The sequence below is a fragment of the Lycorma delicatula genome, chromosome 11, assembly GCF_047948215.1.
Source record: "Lycorma delicatula isolate Av1 chromosome 11, ASM4794821v1, whole genome shotgun sequence".
Classification (NCBI taxonomy): Eukaryota; Metazoa; Arthropoda; class Insecta; order Hemiptera; family Fulgoridae; genus Lycorma; species Lycorma delicatula.
Window position 1 is genome coordinate 11199195 of NC_134465.1, and position 12274 is coordinate 11211468.

The window sequence follows — 12274 nt, forward strand, 5'->3', positions numbered from 1 at the left end:
GGTATATCACACTGTTATAACCTCTAAATAATTTTCTACTTCTTTGTATAGCTACTGTATAGTTCATAATAAATTCAGGATTGTATTTGAAATGTATAATTCACTTATTTTGTCTATAGTAAGTTATTCTAAATTGCATTTGTACGAATTTGAATGCATACTCAATATCTTTGTCAAACCAATAACATACAACAATATGAAATCAATTTTGTAGTGAAGTAGCAATGGAATGACAGTAGTAAAACTGTAAAACTAACAACTTTAGTTAATAAAATACACTAAACTTAAAACATACACAGTCAACCCCCAATTATCCATAACCAGTTTTAACTGCAATGTCTCTCAAAAAAGATTATATTTTATATGTATTTTGAATAAACTTCTAGATTTTACTTTTACCAGGTATGAAATAGTGTAGTACACTGTATTTTATTTTATTATTTACCATTACAAAATATAAAGTACATGTAAATATTGTACTGTAGTAGTATTAGGTCATCTTAATGATTTGTGCAGCCAAATCAGTAATGTCTTAATATAAAGGCTTCTCCTATACTGTCCTGGCCACAAGCTATCAAAATCATTTTGATGTCTATTACTTTCCATTTCCAAATGATTTTATTGCATTTGTTACACTTATTAAGCAATGTAGGAAGGCGTTCAAAAAATTAAAAAAAAAATCATATATAAAGAAACACACATGTAACTCCAGTATGCAAGTAACCACAATAGGAGAAAGTGCCAAATATTAATAGAGTAGAACTGTAAAACTAACAACTGTGATCGTTAGAAACCTACATGGTTCATAAAATCCAACCTAGTTTATAAAGGAAACCAAAAAATTTCCTAAAACTAACAAAACAGCAATAAACTTCATATCGATAAAATCATACAATTAAATGTTGAATTCAAAAAAAGTTCTTATGTAATCAGATTGTAAAACTAAACTAATTTATACTAACACAAACTAAAACCAGATACACTGACAACCGTGTAATTAAGCTCATTACATCAAATAAATAATATTTATACAACAAAAAATAAAATATTTAAAAAATTTATTTATTTCAAATTTAAAAGAGTTCATATAATAAAAATACATTATGTCAGAGTTAAAAAGATAAATTAAGGAATTTTCTGGTAATAGAGTGGACATATGATGACGATAACTGTGATGAGAACAGGATATCAATGGAGATATGGAATTTTGGAAATGTCGAAATCGACTGGAATTATACCCACAACCAATGGCCGCTGTTAGAGCGTTGCTCACCTTGTGAATTTGGCTCAGGCAAATTTTCTCGAGGTACAAGATGCATAACAGTCGTACGACCAAATGGTAGACCCAGTGCACCCAATGTGACATTGCTATGTAAGAATCGTCCTTGATAAATCAATCGTAATATTTCTGCTTTCGCTACTGCTTCTTCAGCCCAGTCTATAATAAAACAGAATAGAATATGTGGTTGTTATATATGAAAAAAAAAAATACAAATATAAATATAAACTGAATTATAAAAACAACATAACATTATACTTGTACTATTTATTTCAAATCTAGAACGAAGCTTTGTACTTAGAGTTTATAGTTAAAATATAAACCGGTATATTTAATAATATACATGCTTGAAACTTATCATTCATTTCGTTCATTATACATAAAAAAAGCATGTACATCCACTTTACACAATGCTTCAATTCAAATGTTTAAATTTATGTATGAAATAAACTTTGTGATATTCATATCACAGATGCTAAAATCATTAGCATCTACAACTCAATATCAAAGGCAAGTGTCAAAATAAAATTACTACAAAAAATGTTTCTAGTTTCATTTTACCTTTATTTAATAAATAATAAATTGACAATATAAAGAAACCCCAAAAAATTATTTGATATCCTAAAAGCCAAGTAATCATTATTAATTTAGGCGCTAACAAAAATTACTAAAACAAAAAATATTGGGTATTACCCTCACATAATTTGAATATATTTCTAATTGACAAGCTGTTTCTAAACTCAATATCCAAACAAAACAAAATTAATCTTTTTTCACAATAGTTTTATTGTTATATATATCTAAAATTACATTCAAATACGCCATATTTATTCATTAAGTTATATTTAACAACCCTCTTTTTATTAGGTACCATAACCATAAATTTGTTTTCATGAGTATCTGGTTTATCAGCTGATAAAGAAAAACTGCAACAGAATATAAAACGACAAGTCTTAAAATACCTCATGTGTTATGAAACCAATGCATTATAAAGCTACGGTATGGTCTCAAATTTGATTTATTTGAGAACCAATATTGACAGCACTACTTTCATTAACTTCAGCTAGGATAGCCGATAAACAACAAAACGGAACAGAAGGACAATCGAAGAAACGTGTGCGTTGATCTTCTTGAGAGGATTGACAACGACCAAGAATTCTTCACTCGTGTGATCGTAGGTGATGAATCCTGGATATTTGTGTACGATCCTGAAACAAAGCGGCAAAGCGAAGAGTGGCACACTCGGACATCTCCTCGACCGAAAAAATGTAGAATGAGCAAATCCAAGATCAAAACCGTGCCGATTTGCTTTTTTGACAGTAGGGGTATCGTACATAAAGAATTTGTTCCTCCACGACAAACTGTCAACCAAGTGTTTTACAAAGGTGTCCTTGAAAGACTCAGGAAAAGGGTGATTCACGTGAGACCAGACATTGCAAACAAGTGGATGCTTCATCACGACAATGCCCCGTGTCACACGACCATTTCCATCAAGAAATTTTTGACCTCAAAACGCATTTCTATGGTTCCTCAACCCCTTATTCACCTCATTTGAGTCCTTGTGTCTTTTTCCTTTCCCCGAAAAAAGGAAAAGGACGTCATTTTGGAACTCTGGAAAACATTCAAAAGACTGTGACCGACCAGTTAAAAGCCCTACCAATTGAAGCCTTCCAGCGCTGCTACTAGGAGTGGGAACAACGACTCCGCCGGCGTATAACTGCCCAAGGGAAATACTTTGAAGGGGATAATATTGTTGTTTGAAAAAAATAAAAACTTTGGTAAGTAAAAAGTCAGTCTTATTACTTTTCTCACACACCTCGTATTATATGCCAGAATACTTACATATTGATTTAGTGGAATTAATGATTATTATTAAACTGAAACTTGATATTATTTCATAACAGTAAGACATCTGTTCAAAAAATAACTTAATTTTTGCTACATAAATTTTTTAACGCTTACCTGGGGAACTATTGGTTGGTGTCACTTTCAAAATAGTCCCGTACCCTAATTATATAATATTGGGTGTAGTAACCACTTCAGGAACCAATCATAAAAAGCTTCGGTTGGAATTACTTTCGGTGCTGTAAGCGAACTTTTTTATCTTTCCCGATCGTGTCAAATATTCGACCAATCAACATCGGTATGACTTCAGGAAACAAAAAAGTTGGCAGATCGGAAGGGCGATAAGAAATCTGTAGAAGAATAGATATTCAATTTTTTACAACAAAACTCGCGGTACAAAGCAGAACGCAAGAGCACTATGTGATGGACCACCAAAGTTTGGGTATCGTCTTCTCGGCATTTTTTGTAATAATTTTACAACTTCAATGAAGTAATACCGATTTACGGTTTATTCTTCAGGAAAGAATTCGTACTGAATTCCAGTCAAAATAACTTAGATTAAACGACGCGTTTTTTCGTCTGGCGGATCTGTTTTCATACTCGTTGCGAAAACCGGACTTTAATTTTGACAACGTAGCTTGTGTAAAAACCCGTGTTTCGTCAATTATTATAACGCTATATAAAAACGTTATGTTATCGTTGGCACGATTTAACAGCTCCTGACAGATATCAAATACGGTGATCGTTTTTGGATAACCTAAAGCGAACATGAATTTGTTACTATTCATTCCATCCCATTGGTCAGTTTTTGGTTAGAACAGCGTGGTATTAAACGATTAAAATATTGCATTCGTCTACCAGTTCCGAAAGCTGTTAAACGGTGATTAGAAAGCAAAAGTTCTTTTATTTTTGTGCATGAAAAGCGTCTTAGCTACGTTAACAATCTTCCAAAGTACGGATTATGGAATTCACAACCAATTTTTAAATCTTGTTAACTAATCGTAACGTTGAATATAGATGCCGCAATAATCTTGAAACTCAGACAACGGCTAGTACGGTGTCTGTTTCCAAACTGGAAACATTCAGTTTAGTTTTCACGCGCAGAAGCAAATCGCTTTCTTGTAAATATAACTTATTATTTTATGTTATCGGATGGTATTATTGATTAGTTTTAAATATCTTCTAATTCTGCTGTGCATACTTACAATAAGTATTCTGCTGTTCATACAAATAATTAAGTATTTTGCCATAAAAAAGAAATTTTACGATATATTATTAAATGTTATAAAAATGTAGGTCTATTTTCAATTAGTATTATAATTACGTCGGCAGAAAAACATTAAATAATAATTAACTAACAATATAATTATCTGACATATCTAAACATAGTTTATAATCGATCCTGATTTTATTTATTTTAAAAATAAACATTGACAGGCCAAATATGAAATATCAGGAAATAAGCAACCTTTCTTAGAATTACATCAAGACACAATATAGCTGTATTGTTTGCTATTCGCTCATCGTTTTCAAATACAGTAAGGCCAATGCAAAGATTAAATAATTACCCATAAGCCTATATTATTGAATGCTTGAATTTAATCCGATTAACTAGTGCTGTACTTGTCGATCCTGTAAGTGCATTTGTGCTAATTCCGTTTTTTTTTTTATTCGACTTTTGATTGGGAAAAGTATTGACATTTTAAAGACGGTTGTATATTTTTAATATCGGAATAGCACAGTAATTCTCGTATGCGTTTCCACGAAAAAGGTCCTTCCACGATCAAGACCTGTATAAACCGTTTAAACTTAAACGCTACCTATTCTATACAGATATCCCGGCCACCGTCCGATAGAATTTAACCGTTAATCTACCCTAGATGAAAAAATTCTAAGGTTTAAAACAGGTCGATAAATAAAGTTTCATTCGTTATAAGGTAAAGAATTATTCTCTGTATTTATAAGAACGTAAATATTTTGCGTCATCGTCATGCGATTCAGTGTTTTATTGACGATTTCTCTGACGGCCTCAAGTAGATTTGAGTGGATGCAAAAATAAGTAAATATGAAATACAAGTACGACAATAAATTCACGTGTACATATAGATTCCGTATAAATAATGCTGCAACAGATATTCTGGAGCCTTTCGGGTTAATAACTCGCTTTCGCTTAGAGACTAAGTCATCACACGATTTCAACATCAATAACATAACTGGTATTACGTAACATTACATCGCAGATATTGAAGTAATTAAACTTTTCATTTTGCACTAATTGTACTTTAATCTATACAGCATTTGATTCTTGCGATGTCGCCATCACCATAAATCATAAATACACTGTAATATACGTTTATTACTATTTTTTTTTTATATCTAAACTTTTAAACACCAATTTTTTTTTAATTGCCTACACCCTCTAATTATCTACAGAGAGATCCAAAGGTCGCGCACATCTAACTAATAAAAAAAATAAGACAAAGTAATAATATTTAAAGATTTATTTATTTTCATATGCTCAAAACGGCTGCCCCGTTCGGCAATGCATGTACGAACTCTTTTTACCATGTTTGACAGGAAATACCTGTATACTCGCGTTGTTAATCTCCGTTATTATGTTCATCTTTAGTTCCTCCAGTATATGGCCTTTCTTTCCTTTTATTGTTTAGCCTCCGGTAATTACCTTTCAGATAATACTTCAGAGGATGATATGTACGAGTGTAAATGAAGTGTAGTCTTGTACGGTCTCAGTTCGACCGTTCCTGAGATGTGCGGTTAATTGAAACCCAACGACCAAAGAACAGCGGTATCCACGATCCCCCTCCGTTCTTAGCCTTAAGTGACTCTACCGACAGGCGGAAATCCATCTAACGACCTCCATATTCAGGAAAAATGCTACGTATGTAACGGTCATCGGACGATTCAGACGGCTTGACCTGCCGTATACGGAAACCTTGATCGTTTATTTCATTTATGCGCCCAGAGGTAAATCGACCTACTTTCTCGGCATCTTAACACAATTAGTACTCAGTCGCAAGGATATCGATGGTCTCATTACCAGAAATAATAAGGATGGCCTGTTTTATAACTAACGGTATTTGCTAAAATTATCTAAGAACGAAATTTAACGAATAACTAAGAGCAGCAAAAAAAGTACACCGTAAAAGAATTAAAGCGAATGCAACTTTTCAAAATTATTTCCATATTCATAGAATCCCTAAAAATAAAATTAAATTGTTATATATGACATTCAAAAAATAAAAGCAAGTAAAACTGAAAAGAACACGTCCCATAAAAGAAACACTTACAAACATAAAATGCTCTAAAATAATAAAAAGGCCTAATGCTGTAGTAAAGACAAAAAAGAAAAAAAGAAACAATTTTTTTTAAGAAAACACTTTATACCATCATCTACATATCGACTCTCTAGGGACACTTCAAAGTCAAGACAATTTACACAAAAAGTTCCATAACACGACAAAGTCAACATAATATATCTCTTCAGCGCTACTGGAATTTAAAACCGGTACATTATAAACGTTAAGAAATAAAAAAAAATGAACTATACATATATAAACAACGCTAAGATACAAGAATGTTTATCCGCATGTCATAAATAGTTCTTACATTAACAAGATAAATGTTAAAATATAAAAATACAAAATTAATCAAAAGGGAAAAAGATTTTTGAATGATTAATTCACTAAATAAGTTTCATGTTTGTGATAAGAATATGGAATGGAAAATTTGGAGTGTATGGAAAACCAAAAAATACCATGACTGGCTAGGATTCGACCCAGGATCTTGCAGGTAAAAGACTGAAATACCATTACTACACCAAGGAGATGAAGGGTCCGTTTCCATAAAAATAAAACAAACATTAAATTACCCGGTGAATTATCTTCTACTTAAGTATCACTTATAATAATTACATATTTTAACATCAAAAAACACCTAAAAAACCAGATAACTGTCTAAATTATGAGTATATTGAAATAGATACTTCCTCACCCTGTACAATCCCTAGCATTACTGGGCATTTTATGCAGGAATAAAATGTACGCCTGTTCTTGAGATGACTATGTAATTCTTAAAGGAAAAATAACTATAATCGGAGCGTATATCTGAGTGACCATAAGCAAAACTGTTGATCGGTAATGCTGATCTTGTTTTACTGATCTCTCAGCGGATATGAATTGTACGGGAACCTGGGGGCTTGAGTTTTACTCTGAATAAAGTTATCTGGCTTGTATTGTGGTTCCTCCAAGGGCAGACTGTTCTTTATTACTACTCATCCGTTTTTCTTATAGCTGATCCCTTCTTCCCCGCTGCCGGTTGTATGGATTCAAATTTGATAATAGTAAGTCATCCTTGTTGACGTTGTCAGAAGAATATATAGAGCCATCTTACCTGGTAGGAAAACTACCTACGGATTGACATGGGGAGTCTGTTTTCCATCCACCAGCTGCACAGTAAGCCTAATGGCTGAAGTAGTTATTAGATAAAGCCAGACTTTCTATTCTCCTTATAATACAAACCAAATAATCAGAGTTAAAGTCATTTTTAGGCTAAGCTTTAGAATGCTGATAACTGAACTCTAAAGAAAAATCAAAGGATATTTAATGGTAACAAAGAAATCAAATCCAATAATCTGAAATTTTGTAATAATTAAACCCCGGGTACTACAGCATCATTAATCATCTGTCGTAATAGCTGCTTGACTGTTGACGTTACACAATTGTTGCGTTTGTGAAATTAATCGCACTGTATGTGAAACAAAGGATCTGAATTATAACAAAAAGACAACTAACAGATCGTGTTTTTCCTACTCATTTATTTTTTAAATAAAGGCTAAATAATGCATTTCAAAACAACTCCCATCAAAGCTGATCCCAAGAAAAGAGAAATAATGTTTATTCAGTATTTGTCAGTGAAGTTATATCAAGCATACAACCATTAAAAATCAAAAAATACTCGAATTACAGATTTAAAATACTTAATAAATCAGTAAATTCTAGCTACACCTCTCAAAACTTCAAAAAATCACTTTTTCTTCACTGTTATGTACATGTGAAGAAAAAAATGTGGTGAGACATATGTGGTGTTCTTCTTCTTATTATATATATATATATATATAATAAAGTTATCACAGCTGTTGATAGCAACAACAGAAGACAGATGCTTCTGTATAAGGTCCTCGTATAAAGGTAAATCTGATCCAGGTACCTGGAGAATGTTGTAATGACTCCATATAAAAAAAATGTAAAATAGTTCAACAATTCAAAACCAAATCTCAGAATTTAGATAAGATCAAAGAATCAATACAGAAAAAGAATCAGTTTTACACAATGGACACTCAAGACGTTTGCATTATAGCAATCGATGACACTTAAGGCATTTTATGCCACACCCTCAGTTAAGATAAGAAACAAAAATCTCTGGACAAGCTTGTAGGCAAAAGTATGTGCCGAATATCCAAAATTAATAAGTAGCAGAAAAGTAAAAAAAAATTTCATTTTGCTATTTGGAATGTTAACACAAAACTACAAAAATATTAATGAAGTAAACAGATAACGTTTTTCCACATAGCTGCACCGCAAAAGGACAGTGTGGAACTGACAATTTTTAAAATAGAGACTGCTAGAAAAATGATAATTATATTAAATAAATGAAACCAGGAAGAGTAAAAAGAAATGATGTCAGTAAAAAATTAGTTTAAAATGAATATTCTGTACCTTTATCAAGCCTCAAAGAACTTCACTTTGATTCATAAAAAGTAAACGCTAGCGAGAAGAAAAAACTGCATAAGGAAGACCCTGAACAAAACTTGAGGTTAATGTTGAAAAATTGTAAAATTAAGCAAAACCAAACGGTGAGAAAGGCCAAGTTCTGTAAAGGACACCAGTGACATGCCAGATAGTAAATAAATCCAATTTAATTTTCACCGATCAAATATAAAATCTGATGAGATAAGAATCAAATATAGTATTACAATAACCAGATATCATTATCCTCATACATTTATTTTTGCATTATTTATTTGAATGTTATTTCCTCTTAAAACACGTTAGGTATTTCCTAATATTCAGAATTAAACGAATTACTTTTGTACAATGTCAACTTCAATAACTTTTTTCTTCTTCTCTTATCATTATTATGGGCAAAAAGCCAATCAGTATATATATATATATATATATTATTTTTTTTGTAAAGATGGATTTAAAGGTATAAAAGAAATAACTTTACTATGTACATGCTTAACAAGCTCACTCCTACCTAATAATGACATTCACCACTAATACATCAACTGATACGAAATTTTTTTAACAGAAAAAATGAAAGTAAGGTCCACGGCTCAATATTAGAACCTGACATCAAAATTATTTCAAAGAATACCACTCTGAGCAAAAAAAAAGTTTGAAAAAATAAAAAATAATATCAAATGGTACATTTAATAAAACAGTTATCGTAATATACCTTACTTAAAAGAAACATTGCAATTGAAAGATATCTGAATTTTAACACGTAATGACTGTAGGAATCAATGACACTTAAAATTAATTAAAAAACATTCTAATTATAAAAAACGTTGAGAAAATGTGTATTTTATATGCAAATATACACATTACTTCAACAATAATTATAAATGAAAAAAATGACTACAGTAATTAAAAGACGATAAATATATAACATTTTACAGATAATATCGTGGAATAAATTAGTAATTTTTTTTAATCGCAACATAAACATAAATGTGTTTACACTTAATGCAAAAAAATAATTTATACGTGTAAAAACCCACTACTTTTTAATTAAAAGAAAAATCAATTACCTTCAGGCCAATTTTCAAATACGTGATGTGCAATATCACCCGCTGAATCACTGGGACTAAACAGAAATTCCTTTGTTTTTCCACTTACTAGGATCAGCCGTAAATTGATCTGCAACAAACCAAGTAAAATATTAATTTATATTAAATAAAGATTATTTTATTGCAGGCACATTTTGTCGATAAAATACATTATTTAATTATTGTTTCAGACGGTCGAACATTAATCAGTGTTGTTACATTAACATATAACAACCGTGTTACAATGGTCATTAAAAATTCTAACCGCAAAACCCAAAAATTTTAATCAACACCAATCTAATAAGAAGTGTTGATCGTTACATTTTGCTCTTGGACAGCTTCCATTTGCAAGAATGAAAAGGTGGTAGACGAAAAACCAGTTACTTCTTTGGTCAAGTTCGGAGAGATTCGCCAATCCTGACATTTTATTTTCAATCCATATGTACTCCTATTTATGTTATCATTGTTGTAACAACTACGCTTTCTTTTCCTGTTTAGCCTTCGGTACCGCCGTAAGGTATTAATTCAGAGTATGAATAAGGACGATATGCATAAATGTTAATGAAGTGTAGTCTTGAACAGTCTCAGGTTGACCGTTTCTGAGATGCGATTCCTAACAGCTACACTGGCTTTTTGGAGTGCTGAAATTGGTGTTCAAAACATCCTAGATGAAAAAATTCAGTAAATTTATATAAATAAGAGTACATTAACAGAACCTCCCGCATACCTAATCGCCTCAGCAACAGATAGAGTTCTTTTTCCGGTTATATTCATGTCCTCTTCTACTACTAGGTGTCAATGTTAATAATCAGGAGAGTTATAATTATGTAATTGCCTGAATAACAATCCTACAATCAGATGACATCTCGATCAAAATACAAATAGCATGATGTGCAAATGCAATCAACACTTGTCACTAGTACTAATAAAACTGATAAAACCAATAGCATTGGTTGCTAATTTGGTGAAGTTTTATTACTACCTACACATTGCCACGGATTGCCAAAATACATTAAGGGTTTATAACCACTGTTATTTTGGCTACTAGCCAACAAATTTCAAACTTCCACAGATCTCTAATCAGAATTTACAAGCAGGTACGGCCAGCCCATACTTAAGGTCCTGGATTCCATAGTATGATGAGGGAATATGGCCAATATATATGTATGCCTGAAATCTAATGTAGGTTTGCTACACCAAGAACTGTTTACTATTTTCTTACCTTTCTCGCAGCTAAAGAAGGAGCATATATTTTCAAAAGGTAATTACATACGATTCCATAAATCGTCATATCAACTGAAAAATAAGCTCTGAGAGAAAAGGAACTACAATATACTTTTATCAAATAAAACTATAAAAAAAGAATTGTTTAAAATCATGCTAAATTTTAAGATAATTTTTTTGCCACATACTTCGGTACATTCTTCAGTATGTAATAAAAGTAATGAAAATGAAACGTAGAAATGCAATTTAAGTTATAACCTTAACTATCTACAACAAAACTTAATCTCTTTGATGACTGAAATTTCACAATAACTATCGTATAAATAAAAGTTGAGAACTTTTATTTATTTATTTATCACTGACTTGATGTAGACCAGTTCCTATACCAACCTGCTACAAAAAATATTCCTGCTGCAAATAAATAAACAAGGTCAAAATCTACCTGACTACAAAAAAAGTTGAATTAATCCACTGTAAAATCATTAAGCAGTCAAGTTCTGATCCCTGTAACAAAGTGGTAGTAAGTAATTAATTATTCATACTCCCTGTCGCTAGTGAATTTAATTTTTAAGTAAATAAATGAGACTGATCACTATTCCAGAGTCTTGAAAGTGAAAATACATTAATAAATAGGAGCAAAAGATATCAATACTATCAAGTCTTTTGTGTCATACAAACATGGAAATCGTTCATTTAATTCCACATTTTCATTTACTGCATCTCTTTATGCTTGATACTTAATTGTTTTACAATTGACTATCTGGTGAATACAATTACAACTTACTAACAGAAATACAGAATAGATAAAACTGTCTACAAATGGGGACAGTTCCCAGGAAGTATTTTATTTGGACATTAAAATCAAGCCAAATTATACAAGCGAGTAGATCAAGCTCAGCACAGAAGAAACACTCTTTCATTTCCTGGAAAACACCCACTCTAGTCAATATCATTGATCACAATTTTATACAGAGTGATTTTCTGTCCTGTTACCCAATTTGAAATGTAATTTAAGAAAGGTAAATTTAGGTGGAATAAAAAAATGTATTTGTTACTTACAAAAGAGATTTAATAAA

At 31.4% G+C, this 12274-nt stretch overlaps 1 protein-coding gene across 6 annotated transcripts in view; it reads right to left on the reverse strand.

Moving 5' to 3' along the window:
* UBL3 (ubiquitin like 3) overlaps positions 1-12274 on the reverse strand; it is a 568876-nt gene that overhangs the window by 23740 nt on the left and 532862 nt on the right. For all 6 annotated transcript variants that reach the window (XM_075379124.1, XM_075379123.1, XM_075379126.1 and 3 more), the window contains 2 exons: positions 9957-10065; positions 1274-1438 (listed from right to left, as the gene is read on the reverse strand). In XM_075379124.1, the coding sequence (XP_075235239.1) occupies positions 1274-1438; positions 9957-10065 (274 nt within the window). The remainder of the gene's footprint in view (positions 1-1273; positions 1439-9956; positions 10066-12274) is intronic.